Here is a 16,019-nt window from a genome sequence, read left to right on the forward strand (position 1 = left end):
GATAAAGGCTCTCCGACTTCTAACGGTTTCTGTTTGATGAGCTTATCTTGCTGTAAGCACATGAGAGTATGAGTGGATCAGCTGTATTAGCTTAATCTCACCCTCATTTTTCTTCATCATACTTATTTAAAATAAATATTTGACGTTTGAGTGTCAGCGCTTTTAATGATCAAGCTCATAACTTCAGGAAGGCTCATGACCTTTGCGGCCCCTCTGTTTTCTGGAAGTGCACATGTTCTGTGTGTTTCTGCTCTGATGAGTCCACAGGAAGTAACGTTGGGTGTTTATGTGTCTGGCAGGCTCGTCAGCTGGTAAAGGATGGCTTCCTGGTGGAGGTGTCGGAGGGGACGCGTAAACTCCGTCATGTCTTCCTCTTCACAGACCTTCTGCTCTGTGCCAAGATGAAAAAGACCGCAGTTGGGTATGAACGTGGACACTCAAATGCAATCTCACTTTCTCGCTTATTTTATGTTTTACCCACTCATGCATTCATCACTCTACATGCCGCTGTGTATTTGGTGATTTTAATTGGTGGTTATGCATGATGATGTGTAGATTATATTTCACTGCAAAGCCATGCTGGGCATCATCATCATCTCATAATAAGAGTGCATTATCAAACATTTTGACAGTGGAAATACATTTTGATTCCCTGAAGCGTGTGTGTATACTCCAAATACTAGAAAGTGCTTAGATTAATGGTCTCTGCAGAGGCATTTCCTGTCAGGACAGGAAGAGAAAGACATCAGGAAGCATGCGTTTATGTTTAGAATTGTGCTATAATAATCTCTACAAATACAACTAAATATATACACTATACACACTTTAAAAGAAGTGTGAAAGATGTTTTCTGTTTTAGAGGGATGATCATAAAATAAAAAAATAACAAATTATTTCAAATATTTTGCAAATAAGATAATATAAAGATATTGCTTACAATAAACTGCAACGTCCTATTTATTAACTTTCTTCAGTATCAAATTAAGTGGGAAAGACAAGTCAAAAAATGCTTATAATAGCTGTATCTGGCACCTTCCGGACCTCGGTGACCTCATAACTGGCAAAGGGCCTGCACCTAATGCACTCAAATGATGTGCTTAATATAGAAATATACCAAAGTTGTTGTTAGTGTGATTATTATTTAGAATTAAAGCAATAAAAAAGCACAATAAATGATGCTCCGATTTAACATTTAAATCTGTTTTTCTGTGTTTGTCAGGAGGCATCAGCAGTATGAGTGTAAATGGTACATCCCTCTGGCTGATCTGAGCTTTCAGACTCTGGACGACTCGGATTCTCTTCCTCACATCCAGACGCTCCCTGAGCACGAGATTGAGGAGATGAAGATTAAGATCTCCACCATCAAAAGCGAGATCCAGAAAGAGAAGGTAATGTTGTGTATATAACTATACATATAATAGATTTTGTTCTGTTTTTACCAAAAATAAAGGTTCCAAAAAGGGTTTTTTTTTTTTCACAGCAATGCCACAAAATAACCATTTATAGTATTCTTAAGAACCTTTTAGAGCTCAGAGCTAATCATTCTATCAGAGAACATTAAAAAAATCTAAAGAGCCATTTTCTACTACAAAGAACTATGACGTTCTTCACTTCATTTACAGTCTTTTTCAATCTCAAATCATGTCAGACGATGCATTGCTTTGTAGGTGCTGTTTGGATTTTAGGGAGAAAGTGGGTTTTGTGGTTCATTTACTTATGTTTGGCATTGCTGAAGCAGGTCACTGTGATAGTACAGTGTTTAGATTCATACAGACAGACAGATTTTAGACCATCCAGGTCAGCACAGGACAACGAGGCAGAGGAAAGTTGACTCCCCACCTCTCAGCCTCAGTAACGTGGGTTACTCCACTGTGTGAGTGAGTTTATGTTAGCTGACACTGAGAGAATCAATCGAAAGTGTTCCCCTCTGAGAGCACTCGCTCCTGGTGTCTCTTCTGGGAGTTCCTTCTGCTCCGACCAATTACTGCACTGCAGTCATGTAGCCCATTACACTGTGTCAAGATGTAATGTAACGTTGACACCAGTGGCGGACTGGGACAGTAAATCAGGCCGGGAATTTGACCCCACCCCAGGCCACCTCTGGTGCTGCAGTCACCCCCACCCGATTCATGTGTCCACCAGACTGATAAACTCTTAAGCTCTTTCAGTTGTTTGAATTGGGTGATACTTAAAAAAAAAAATCAAAATCCTTAGACTGTGGACGGGCAAAATAATCAAATGAAGTATCAAGAAGTATCAAGGCATTCACTGTCTCTACCATCTTTCCCTTAATCCCTCTCTCTCTCACTCTGCACATCGAGTTTCCCTGCAAAATGAAATAAGCACTTTCAATAATCTATATTAATTATGCAGCCATCAATTGTATGTCCCAATGATCACAGTCCTACTACTGATAACCTTATTAATCATAAAAGCACATATTTCCAAGAGTATGCTATTAGCCAGCATGTTTAGTTTTGCTAATAGCTTAAACTTTCCCTGAAGGTTCCTGCTCTGACTCAAAAGCTGAACTGTCCACCCTCTCTTGTTCAACAGCAGGAGCACTAACAGCACTAGTATTACTGTTGCTTCCTTCGTCACCTTCAAAATAAATAAATAAGCATTGTAGACTAGGCTACATATTGTAGGCTAGTAATGGAAAATCTAAATTTCTGGTCAATTTTGGCACGAAAAAATACTGTATCCCATATGTAAAACAGTGTGCTAGTTTGAACTTCTATCATTATATACATTTGTAATATTATTATTTTTTTGAATAGATTTTATCTATTGTAAGTCGCTTTGAATGAAAGCGTCCGTCTGCCAAATGATTATGTAAATATTAGGGTGGAACAGTTAAACTTTTTCACAGTTTGGTTTGTTTCACGGTTTAAGAGTCACGGTTTCGGTAGCGTTGTACTGTATGTGCTATGTTTATGGAAAAACTACACTTTCAAAAAAAATATATTTTATCATATTATTAAGAATATTCTAACTACAAGAAACAGCACAAATACATTTAATAGAGTAAAGATACAAATAAAATAAACTGACTTTCAGGCTTTTTTTAGGTAGGGCTTGCATTAGTTTTTAGGTACAGAAATTGAATAAAGTAATCAGAATGAGTTTTATTGCCAGGTATGTTCACACATACGAGGAATTTGTTTTCATGATAGAAGCTCCACAGTACAACAGAATGACAGCGACAGAACATAAAACGCATAATAAAAGAATAAAAAATACAAAAAAATACAAATAAGTAGGTAAGGAATGACAATGTTAAACAACTTTGCATTTTGGACTATAACTTAAAGATTATTCTTTATTAAAGTTACAAAAGCTTTTTAATCAAGAGCAGTGAGTGATTTCTTTGTTGTTGCTGTTCGATTGATATAAAGACTGTCACTTTAAAATAATGCACTGATCCAGTGTTGGTATTAGTATTGGACAAGAGTCAATACTAAGAGTCGATGATTTGCACAGGGTAATGTCTGGGAATCCAGAATGTGCATCCATCCACTGAAACGTATATTAACTGAATCCTGTTTGTTTTACGTGTTAATATTACAGATGCTTTGTCAGATTTAAGCTGAACAGCGGTCCCAGCGCGTGCAGAACCGTGTGTGGAGAACCGAACGGTTCGGTTTTTTCAGTGAACCTTCCCATCCCTAGTAAATATTAATATAATTCTGACCGACCTGCTCCCTGGCGAATATGGCTGGGATTTTGCAGCAACTTGCTGCGTCTGTGGCCAGGGCTTTTCTCATTTTTATACGTTCCCTCCCTGCTCCTCCTTTGCGTTTACGCTCCATTTTCTGCACAATTTTCTAAGATAAAGCCTGCCTCTGGATATAGCCAATCAGGCAGTGCTTCGCTGATGTTTGGTCATGTGGTGGTGTCATTTTCACTCCGCGATCGCCTGATTCATAGATTCATAAATCCGTCAATTAATTTGCATTTGCATACCAGCGTATTGCACGTCAGCCTGATCAGCGGCAGCCGGCAGGCCAGAATGACCGTCAGGCCACCGGGAAATGTCCCGGTGCTCCCGATGGCCAGTCCGCCCCTGGTTGACACGCACACTCTAACGCACTGAGCACTGGGGTTCTGAAGTCTTTTATTAGACGTCGAAGCCTGATAACATCATTTCCATTAAAACTCAAACTCAGTACACACACAATGAAAGGCTGATAGCATCACAGCATCACAAACACAGTGTTACAAGCATAAAGACAAAATATCCTTTCAATTGACTTCACAAACAAGAATGTAATATCTATGCCCACATACCATAGTTGTTACATTTTATGGTTTCGGTTTAAAAATTATAAAAAAATTATAAAATAAAAAAATATATATATGTATATATATATCATATTGTGGAAATACATATGTATAAATGTGACTGTAAAAGCAGAACAGTTAAATCTGTAAATAGAATAAACAAGACTTTCACCTTGAGGATCATTAGGCTGACATTATTATAAGGTTTGAAACAAACAGAATATATATATACACTGGCACCCAAACATTTAGAATGCTCAAGATACATTTAAGATATTTTTCAGTATTACCAATATTACATAAGATAAAATGTTAATTATTTCATACTGTGTGTGACAGATAGACAGATTGACAAATGTCTCAGGTATACTTTGCTTGTAAGGGTGGCTTCCACTAACATCAGATTGATTTGTGTGTGAACAGAAAGCACAGAAAGGTCAGAGTCGTAATGTGGATCGTCTCAGGAAGAAGATGAACGAGCAGGAGTCGTGTCTGCTTTTATTTTCCCCCACCATCCCATTCCGCATCCACAACAAACACGGCAAGGTACCACACGGCACAGCCATCCCTTTCACTGAATGTGTGTCCACTCAAATGATGTGTTTCTGCTGTTTATAGGGTTCCAATAGAGGGAGCTGTTGTTATTCTTTAATGGTTTCCTCTTTCGACAGAGCTACCTGTTTCTGCTGTCCTCAGATTATGAGAGGTCAGAATGGAGGGAGAGCATTCAGAAACTGCAGAAGAAAGGTTAGACAACCTTTTCTATTAAAACTTTAGATTATTCAACCCTATCATATCATCATTACAGAATGGCACAATCCATCATTCCTGAAGCATCCACACACTAACACTCCAGTAATGCTCTCTGAGGTCCACTAGGGGGCCTCAGCAAAATTAGCAAAACCAGATTCCTTGTTTATAATTATTTAAAATGTGTGCTTAGCAGTTTTGTATTAATATTATAATTTCTGTTAATATTTAAAAAATTATATTTTCACTCTTCATTGCTAGTAATTCTATTACTTGATTATTTATTATTAATTTAAGATTTATTTTTAGTGATTTTAGCGCTTGAACTTAAATTTACTTCAGTTAGCCCAGTGCTTTAGTGTAGGTTTTTCATCTAATGTTTATATATTATTTTGTTTCAGATTTATCTGAATGAACAGAAATGTTTTAATTTGTGATGATAACCTTGATGTGTAGAGCTCGCGGTGTGTTTTTCAGACCTGCAGACCTGTGTGTTGAGTTCAGTAGAGTTGCAAGTGTTGACTGGCTCCTGCTTCAAACTCCGAACGGTCCACAACATCCCCGTCACCAGCAACAAAGATGGTAAGAGACACAAACGGCTCACTGCGGTCTGATTCAGTGCTGAGTAGCTTCAACTGTATATGGAGGGGACAAATGCAAATGCTGTCTGAATCTGAACTTACAGTAGAGGAGACGAAGGTAAAATGTGTCAGTGATTTCAGTTTATATAAGATACTCAGAAACACATTTAGTTGTATTAGGTTGACATTTGTCTAATTTTTGTGTTTGTCTTGAGGAGAACTATAGTAAAAACGGTACATCTGATCCTCCTCTCTCCATTGTTTCCTACAGCTCCTCATCACAGTAGTTTTTATCTGTACTCACTAGCCCAGTTTCTTTGTTCCTCAGTTTCTCTTTCCATCACAGTGAAGTCCAAATAGGTTTTTCATAAATCTAGGTTACCGTCTGGTTTTACTCTACTGACAACCTGTGCCATGTTGAGGCTGCTTTCATTCACTTCTGAGCAGGACAGCGCTTCAGTCTTTGGCGGTTAGTTTTTGTGTGGACCCTGACATGTTTTGATTTGGATGACATTAAAGCCATCTGTCCATCACCTCCCACGTTCAGCCCCAGTCAGCAGAGCTGGAGTCGGTTACTTTCGAAAGGGCTGTATACATGCTGTATACATGCTCCACCCCTCTCCTGGTGAATTATGGGTGATTGGTGGTAGGTTCAGAAATATTGTTGCATTTAGCCATCGCAGAATGCATTAAACCTCTCCTAAAATCTCATTAGTGTTTTTCCTGTTATAAAAACACTGTAAAACTCAACTTCAAGTCAGTTTTATTTATTTAGCACCTTTCACAAAACAGAAAGCAGCTTTATCAAAATCATGATGTTAATAATAATCATCCAAAAATTGTAATTCGCAAAACAATTTACTCACACTTGTGCCATTCAAGATGTAGAACATATTGGAAAAAATATTAGCATTCAATCGTTTGCTCACCAGTGGATCCTCTGCAGTGAATGGGTACCCAAACAGCTGAAAAAAGCATCACAGTAATTCACAAATAATCTACAGTCCATCAATCAACATCAGTGTTTGAAATACATCCATCAAGATTTTGTATTTTATTTGTATTTTTTTTATATCTTTGAGCGATTCCTCTATCCATAATTGGCATCTGATTTAAGAGAGAAATATGCACAGATCAAGCAGCCATTTACAAGCAAAATGGTCCAAAAAGTCAACAGTTGTATTTTTAAGTAAGAGGACAACAGGGGATGGACTTTTTCCCTTAAGGAAATGTTTTTATGGATTGTGGATTCATATTTTGGCCAGAAGTAGCAGTTTAATGTTACAAATTGTTTCTTACACGCTGCTTTTTGCTTCACAAGACATTAACTGATTGACTGGAGTTGTGTGGATTAATTGTGGATCACTCAGATATTTTTTTTTTTATCAGCTGTTTTTTTATGAGCTCTCAATCTGATGGCACCCATTTACTGAAAAGAATCCACTGGTGAGTGTAGATGTATACTAAATAATTACATTATTATTATTATTAATAATCACACTAATCACAGTAAAAATCATGTATTTATTTTTATTCTTGATTCTTTCTTTCTTTTTTCATTTATTTGTTTATTTTTGTTAGCATTACTCTGACCACACTACATCTTAAATTAATAAATACGCAAGTAAATAACTGTACATGAAATATTGATTTGAGAGGACAATCTTGAGGTTGAGCAATAAGAATCAAGTATTCTAGAGAGTAAACATACTGGAATTGGTGCCAATAATGTTGATTTAATTTGAAGAACATCTACAGAAGCACAACGCACAATGGATCTGAAACAAATTTTGAGTTTTAATAAAAAATATCCTTTTCTGAGCATATGCTGCTTGCAGGCCGTGTCTGGCCAAGGGGTCCTGATTTTGACTTGTTCTGTCTCTCATACGTGACCCCTGAAACCCACAACGTCCCTCCTGCTACGGAATTTAAGATGCAGGGAATGAGGTGAAATGAGGAGCAGCTGCTGAAGGAATGTAAGCCCTGCCACATACCCTCACATACATCCCCCATGTACCCCAAATACACAAACTCACAAATACCCTCTTTCCTCTGGACACCAGCAGTTTAAGCTGACAAATCTAGGCTGTGTAAGGAACGTTTGTCTTCATTATGAGAGAAACCGTATGACATTGAGAGCTCTCAGATGGTGGAGAACTGTAATTAAATGTTAGTCGGCTTCTTTTTTGAGAGAGTTTTTGAGAGGCCTCTTCACTTGACTCGCATCAGGGTTTAGCAAAGCATTGTGCGCCTCTCTGACCTCCACATGAAAAGCCTTGCAAATAGTGTTGTTGAAGGGGGTGATGCTGCAGAAAGAAGTGGAAATATTTAAACTTGTTTGAAAACAGAAAAAAGACCTGGCAACTGCTTTGATCCATCAGAAAAAGCCCAGTTAAACATGAGTTCACAATGTTAACTCTTTTAGGGTGCTCATGGTGAATGAAAAAATTAGTTTGGAAACTGAGGTACCAACCGTAAAATTAGTTTTGTCAAGTTCTCTTCATGTTTTAAACATTCCTTGCTTTGTACTCCACGTTCGGACAGAATTTAAGAATTGATTTGTTTTGTGTCATGAATGAAATGGCTAACACATGGGAAGGTAACTTGGAATTTGAATAGGAATTTAAGGGATAGTTCAGTTTTAAATAAAAATTATCATTTTTTTTCACTCTCATGCTGTTCCAAACCTGTATAAATTTCAGAAGAAGATATTTTGAAGAATATTGATTACCAAACAGTCGCTGATAGCCATTGACTTCCATTGTAGGAAAAAATAGTATGGAAGTCAGTGGCCAGCAACTGTTAGGTTGTGCATTCTTTTGAATAACTTCTTTTGTGTTCAGCAGAAGAAAGAAATGCATACAGGTTTGGAACAACATGAGGGCAAGTAAATTATGATACAATTTTCAGTTCTCTTACGAGAGTTCTCTCGTACTGCGTCTTAGCTAAGACGCTATGGGAAAAGTCTCTTTTCACGATACACTGAAGCAAAAAATTATCCTTAATTTTGAATTATTGTAAAGCGCATTTGCAGCAGCACACAGCCATAGGCGAGACGGCTCGCTCGCTCATTGGCTGCGCTATCGATCGCAGGCTGATGCAACATCAGACCGCTTCGTGCCCTCCATGCCACTTCCTGCCGAAACGGGTGTGGCCTAGCCCTATAAAGGGAGCTCGAAAAGGCTGACTCACCTGATTTTTCATCTCTTCAGCGAAGCTCGCGCATCGTTGATCACGAGAAGCAACGTGTCGTCTGATAAGCATCTCAATGGGACGAGCCATTCCTGAAGCTGCTGGCCAACGCCGCCTTCCACTGCCATTCCTGCTGCGCTCTCCGGCGCCCATATCCTTTTCAATTCCTTTTATCCTGTGTGTGTTCGCCCTGCGACACTTGTAAAAGAGCTGCGTCTTTTTAAAGATGCCTTCTTGCGGCTCGTGCAGAGCCCCACTCAGCGAGGGAGACCGTCACGTCATCTGTGTCTCCTGCCTGGGTAATGATCATGCAGCTGTTGCCAATGGTGACTCTGAGGACTCGCTTGGCTTTTTTCTCTGAGCTTGCATTCTCCGCTGCGCTGCGGCGCCGTAAAAAGCGCCGCTTCCAGCGAATTCGCCCTGCTTCACCGGCCTCCCCTGCATCACTTCCCGATGGTCAGCGCCCGCTGTCTGCCGCCGCGTCTTCCAAGGAAGTCGATCTCAGGGACGCGTCGGGGGAAGAGGACTAGTGCTCTCTGTTAGCTTCGGGCAGTGAGGGCTGGGCGAGCTCCGGGGATCTCACGCCTTCTGCTCAGAAGCCCAGCAGACGTGCTGACATCGAGAAGGAGCTGATGCGAGTGCTCACGCTGGCCGCGACGAGCCTCGGCCTCCAGTGGTCTGCACCAGCGCCCCCCTCTCATTCCCGGCTGGATGGTAGTTTCCTTTCGGATGAGCGTACTTCTCCGTACTCAAAGCCCGCCCCATTTCTTCCTGAGCTTCACGAAGCGGTGGCAAAGGTTTGGAACGCTCCATATTCAGCGTGAACTCGTTCGTCTGTCTCACTAGCATTCTATCATCCACACTGGATGATGCTAAAAGCAGGAACTACCAGTCACTTCCGCCGGTGGAACAGGCGATAGCGACGCACCTTTGCCCGCCCTCTGCTGGACGGCGGACGAAAGCGGTGTTGCCATCTAAAGCCTGCCGCATGACGTCATCTCTGCTCGTGCGGATCTTTTCTGCTGCTGGGCAGGCTGCGTCTGCACTACACACCATGGCCACGCTGCAGATATTCCAAGGTGATTTCCTTCCGTAAGCTGGACGAGATGGGACCTGAGGCTATCTGTCTCGCGGATTTGAGGAGTGCTTTGGATCTCTCTCTTCGCGCTACTAAATCCGCTGCACAGGCCATGGGACGAGTTATGGCTTCCGCTACGGTGGCTGAGAGGCATCTATGGCTGACGCTCTCAGACATGGCAGAGTCTGAACGCACTGCGTTCCTCGACGCCCCGCTGACTCCCGCTCGCCTCTTCGGATCTTCTGTCAACGAGTTCGTTGAGAGATTCATCAAGGACCAGAAAGCATCGCAAGCATTCAAGCACTTCCTCCCGAAGCGCTCCGGTTCTGCAGCGAGTCGTGCTAGACCGGCCCCGCAAAGCTCTCAGCCACACCCCCCGCCTCCTGAGCAGAGGATTACGCTGATTACGCCATCCACGGCAGAGGATTACGCTGAGGCCGGAAGCCCCGAAGCCATCCTAGCAGTCCTAGGAAAGCGCCGGTGTACGAGTCCCGCCGCGGCCGAACTCTCACCCAAGCGCGCCACTGTTTCAGTTCCAGGGATTGTGACTGTCTCAGCGTCTTTTGCAATGCGCAAAGCTGTACAGTTGCCCGCTTGCCTGCACACAAAAACCGTTATCACGACTACCCAGATATTTCCCGAAAAAGGTGTAATTTCTGGTGTCCCGGCCACGGCCGATGGTGCTATAAATGTAGTGACGATGCCCACTGCTCAGTGCCCATCTACACATATAAGCACAGCCCTTCACACAGGGCTCGCGCCCATAAAAGCAACTCAGGTCGATCGCGCGCACTACATAGTAAACGTGCCCACTCCTCAGTGCCCACAATCACTGTCACACACGTCATGTGGTTTCTGTAAAAACGAAACCCATGCACGTTCGTTCTGCCCAGGCAGACAGCGAGTCAAAAGCAGTAAATGTGCACGCTTACAGCCCACAATTACTCACAGACAGCACGAGTCCCACGGGACCCGCTCAGCCCTCCCTCACTCGGTTAAGCACCGTGGAGGGGTCGAGGGCGAGCGATCTGCCCGCTGTGATCAGTGCGCTCCCCGCCTCAAATGTCACAGGCATAACGCCCATGTTACAGCACATCGAAGCGCTGCCGTTGCCCAGCCAACAGAGCGCGCTTCGCATCCAACCCTTAGCCATTCATGCAGACGCATGGTCAGCGCTTCCAGGGGTTTCGGATTGGGTCCTAGACATTATAAAGAGAGGCTACTCGCTACAGTTTTTTCGACGCCCTCCGCGCTTTTTAGCCCGCGTCGAAACTATGGTCAAAACAGAAGTAGCACACCTACTTCGAGCCGAAATATCAAAACTGTTGAGCAAAGGGGCTGTGGAGCCTGTATCTCAAACTCAAAGCGAAGGGGGGCTGTACAGCAGATACTTTCTAGTGCCCAAGAAAGACAGGGGTTTCAGACCCATACTGGATCTAAGACAGCTGAACAAAGCATTGGCGAAACGCAGTTTCAAAATGCTTACAACCAGGAGACTCCTTGCGCATATTCGCAGAGGAGACTGGTTCATGTCGATAGATCTGAAGGACGCGTATTTTCAAATACAGATAGCGTCACGTCACAGGCGATACTTGAGATTCGCCTTCGAGGGCCAGACATACCAGTATACAGTTCTGCCGTTCGGCTTGTCCATGGCTCCTCGTACGTTTACGAAGTGCATGGACGCAGCGCTCGCTCCTCTCAGACTCAGAGGCATGCGAGCGCTGAACTATTTGGATGACTGGCTGATTCTGGCTCAATCACGATCAGAGCTCGTGGAACACAGGGCCATTTTACTCGATCACCTCGAGAAACTTGGTCTCAGTGTCAACTGGACGAATAGTTCGCTGAACCCCAGTCAGACGATACTGTTCTTGGGTATAGCTCTGGACTCACGCTCCATGACAGCGCGGCTGTCGCCACAGCGCACGTTGGGCATTCAGCGCGCAGCAAGCTCTCTCCGCTGCGGCGCGACCTTCTCGCTCAGAGAATTTCAGAAGATGCTAGGTCTCATGGCCTCAGCATCACCAGTTCTTCAGTTGGGCCCGCTCCGCATGCGCCCCTTGCAGTTCTGGCTGAAAGCGCGAGTACCGCGCAGAGCGTGGATATCCGGTCAGTTGCGTCTCAAGGTCAATCAGAGCTGTGTTACAGCCTTGAAACCCTGGACAGCGAATGACTGGTACCAATCAGGTGTAAGCCTGGGGACTTCCTCGAAAGTGAAAATGGTGTCGACGGATGCCTCCACTTCGGGATGGGGCGCACTGCTCGAGGGCAGACCGTTCTTTGGCCTGTGGTCAGAACGGGAAAAGCTCCAACATATCAACTGTCTGGAAATGCTGGCAGTAGAGAACGCGCTGACGCGCTTTTGTCCCCGAATCAAGGGCCACCACGTCTTAGTCCGTTCGGACAATATGTCTGTGGTGTCCTACATAAATCGCCAGGGAGATTGCTGTGGGAGAGATTTGGCAGGGCGGAAGTGGACCTCTTCGCGTCCCACGAAAACGCTCACTGCCCCGCGTTCTTTTCCAAGAACGAAAGCGCGCTGTCACAAAGGTGGCCGCGCTGCCCGCTCTATGCTTTTCCCCCCGTCTCCCTCCTTCCGCAGGTAATAGAACGGGTGAGGGAAACAAGATGCTCAGTACTGCTTGTAGCACCACTTTGGAAGAACAAACCATGGTTTCCAGATTTGATGCAGTTAACAGGCACTGCCCCGTGGCCAGTGCCGTTGAGGAGGGACCTCCTCTCGCAGGCCAGGGGCTCGATTTGGCACCCTCAACCGGTGTTGTGGTCCCTCCATGTGTGGGCGCTCAATGGTTACCCGCTGATCTCTCAGTGGGAGTGCTAAATACTATCACTCAGGCTAGAGCTCCGTCGACTCGACTGCTATATGCCTCGAAGTGGTCAGTATTCTCCAGCTGGTGCACAGCTCGGGGAAGTTCACCCCTTAGTTGTGAGGTGACGGAGGTTCTCTCCTTCCTACAGGAGCTGTTGGATAAGGGCAGAGCCCCCTCCACGCTCAAAGTTTACGTGGCGGCTATCGCAGCGTTTTCTGAGACAACGCTCGGTCAGTCAATAGGAAGGAACGATTTGGTCATCCGCTTCCTTAGAGGAGCTAGAAGGCTGAATCCTCCCAGACCTCCGTCAGTCCCTGTATGGGACCTCTCGACGGTTTTGGAGGCCATGAAAGGTTCCCCTTTCGAGCCTATCCAAACGATTAGCCTCAAATATCTGTCATTCAAGACAGTGTTCTTGTTGGCTCTTGCTTCAGTGAAGCGTGTGGGTGACCTGCACGCACTCTCGGTGAGCCCAACGTGCTTGGATTTTGGGCCTAATGACTCAAGGGTCATACTCAAACCTAGGAATGGTTATGTGCCGAAGTCCCTCAGCACCCCGTTTCGGTTATTTCCCTGTCTGCCCTGTCGGTGTCAGGAGAGGATGGAGACTCGAGGCTTCTTTGCCCCACGTTAGGGCTTTAAGAGCTTGTGTCTCGCTCCGCTGTCTTCAGACAGACTGAGCATCTCGTTCAGTGGACGTTCCAAGGGAATGGCTGTTTCGAGACAGAGCCTATCCAGATGGATAGTTGATGCTATAGCGTTAGCTTACGCTTCCAGGGGCCTTCAGTGCCCACTGGGCGTCAGAGCACACTCCACAAGAGGCGTCGCCTCGTCGTGGGCGTGGTCTAGTGGGATCTCCTTACAGGATATATGTATGGCGGCAGGATGGGCCTCGCCGTCTACATTTATCAGGTTCTATAACCTGGAGGTTCCCGCCCTGCAAGCAAAGCTGCTGTCCGTATAGTTGAATCAGGGTCCTGATTGGAACTCTGAGATCGCAAGCGCTATGTGCTGCCGACTGTTATATGGGCAGTATTGCGTAAGACCCACATTACCACATTGGTCAGGCCTTGCCTTGACTGTGTGATGTCATATTGCCGTGTCTACGGACGCTGCTAGATATGGGATGGAGGGCCCCCCCCCCCCTCCTGTTTTAGGACTCTCTGTGAGTCCCTCTGGTGATTGTGCACTGTAAATCCTGGGCGTCGCTTCCAGGTTTATCGGTGTGTGATCCCTGCACTCACGGCGCTTTACATTGGGTTCCCGTAGCGTCTTAGCTAAGACGCAGTACGAGAGAACTCTCGTAAGAGAACGTACTCGGTTACTAACGTAACCTTGGTTCTCTCTAGAAGAGGGAACGAGTACTGCGTTCTCTGCCGTGCGTACGATTCACTCTGGTTCGCTTCGGCGATGAAATAAATCATCGCCGTTTCGGCGGGAAGTGGCATGGAGGGCGCACAGCCTGCGCTTATGCAGTTGCCGCAGAGCAGCCAATGAGCGAGCGAGCGTCTCGCCTATGGCTGTGTGCTGCTGCAAATGCGCTTTACAATAATTCAAAATTAAGGATAATTTTTTGCTTCAGTGTATCGTGAAAAGAGACTTTTCCCATAGCGTCTTAGCTAAGACGCAGTACTCGTTCCCTCTTCTAGAGAGAACCGAGGTTACGTTAGTAACAGAGTACGTTTTGGGTGAAATACCGCTTTAAAGAAAGTGGTATTTATTGCATTACAGTTGAGTGGCTAATGACATTATTGGCTAAAACCTATAAAAGTTTCAAACTTCAAGCAAAGCTCAGTCAAGCTGCCCAAGTTTGTCTTAACATTTATTTTATTTTCTTGCAAGCTATATTCAAATTTCAATTTAATTTGATTAAATAATTTAATACAAATATTTACAACATTAATAGTAATTCCTTAACTAGTTTTTGACCTCAGTTAAGAATTAGAATAAAATTTAAGAAATGATTTGGAATTTAAAATAAAATTCAGATTCAGGAATTTTAATTTAAGTTCAAGAACTGCGATTCAGATTCAAGAATTGAACTGATACGATATTGAAAAATTGATCATTGGATTATGATCCCATGTCCACCAATATGCCCTGGTCTTTGATTGTCTACTCTCTCACGTGTTGTTCTGATGAGGAGGTTTAGGTTCAAAGAGGTTCTCGGCTAGTTTACTTTCTGCTAAATAAATGCAGAAAAAAGGGAGACTGCAATTTGAGCACTGCCACCCACTGCTTCTAATATTGATACAATAAGCCTGTGTGTGTGTGTGTGTGTGTGTGTGTGTGTGAAGGTCGGTCAAGGCCACCCTGAAGTTATGTTCTGTGGGCCCTCAGACCCAGGTTTCCTCTCAGAATGAGAGCCTTCAAGTCCAGAAAAATCCTTGTTCTCTCAGGCTTACCATAAATATTGTCTTCATGAACCATGCTTTTTTTTTTTAACCCACTTCACATGGTGTTAAACTTTTTCGGTGTGGTTATCCAAGCTCATGGTTTTAGTTAAAGACTTTCAGTTATGTGACACTGTTTTCATTTGCTCTGACAGCTGCATTCTTTCCACCAGCACTAATTGACAGAATTCTTCATCAGGGCAGACCAGCCAAAGTTGGGAGTTGTAACACTTGGTTTTATCTGATCTGTATGTAAGAGACCTTGCAACTTGAGCAAAACTTGGTCAACCTGACTTTACTATTGCTACTTAACATTACTAACCAATCGATGGGGCTTTTTCAGTACTGACATCAAAGCTGCTATCTAGACACTGACAACATTTTTTGGACTTCTATAAATAAAATGCTTGGAATTGATTTTGTTTACAAATATAAATGATTTCTTTACAAAACTAAAAAACTAAAAAAATTATTGTTAATAATAATTATAATAATATTATTATATAATATAATACAAAAAAATTTGTTCTTGGTTTTCTTGTTTATTTTTAAAAAGGTTTTTTTTTTTTCTTTTTCTTTTTCTTATAGAGAACAAAGAAGTGCCCAACATATAAACTACTACATTTAAAAGTAAATCTTCACTAGTTGGCTGTTTGGTTGTTGGATGACTAGTAGACCGTTTTAACCATTGCTAATTTCAGTGTGTAAGTCAGGCTCTGTTGTCTTTTTATAACCACATTCTCTATAATCTCAGTGTCTTGTTTCATGTTGTATAGGGAAATCTGAGTAGTGTGGTGAGCATCAAATTCTGTAATGGTTCGAAGTAGGGCTGCACGATATTGGGAAAAAATTACATTGCGATATTTTATTTTTCTGCGATATATATTGCGATATGAAATCTAATCTA

At 43.3% G+C, this 16,019-nt stretch overlaps 1 protein-coding gene across 3 annotated transcripts in view; it reads left to right on the top strand.

The window, feature by feature from the left end:
• LOC132136713 (active breakpoint cluster region-related protein-like) overlaps positions 1–16,019 on the top strand; it is a 179,365-nt gene that overhangs the window by 109,965 nt on the left and 53,381 nt on the right. For all 3 annotated transcript variants that reach the window (XM_059547307.1, XM_059547316.1, XM_059547325.1), the window contains 5 exons: positions 300–421; positions 1,220–1,388; positions 4,708–4,830; positions 4,956–5,031; positions 5,512–5,616. In XM_059547307.1, the coding sequence (XP_059403290.1) occupies positions 300–421; positions 1,220–1,388; positions 4,708–4,830; positions 4,956–5,031; positions 5,512–5,616 (595 nt within the window). The remainder of the gene's footprint in view (positions 1–299; positions 422–1,219; positions 1,389–4,707; positions 4,831–4,955; positions 5,032–5,511; positions 5,617–16,019) is intronic.

This window comes from Carassius carassius, chromosome 4, assembly GCF_963082965.1.
Source record: "Carassius carassius chromosome 4, fCarCar2.1, whole genome shotgun sequence".
Lineage (NCBI taxonomy): Eukaryota > Metazoa > Chordata > Actinopteri > Cypriniformes > Cyprinidae > Carassius > Carassius carassius.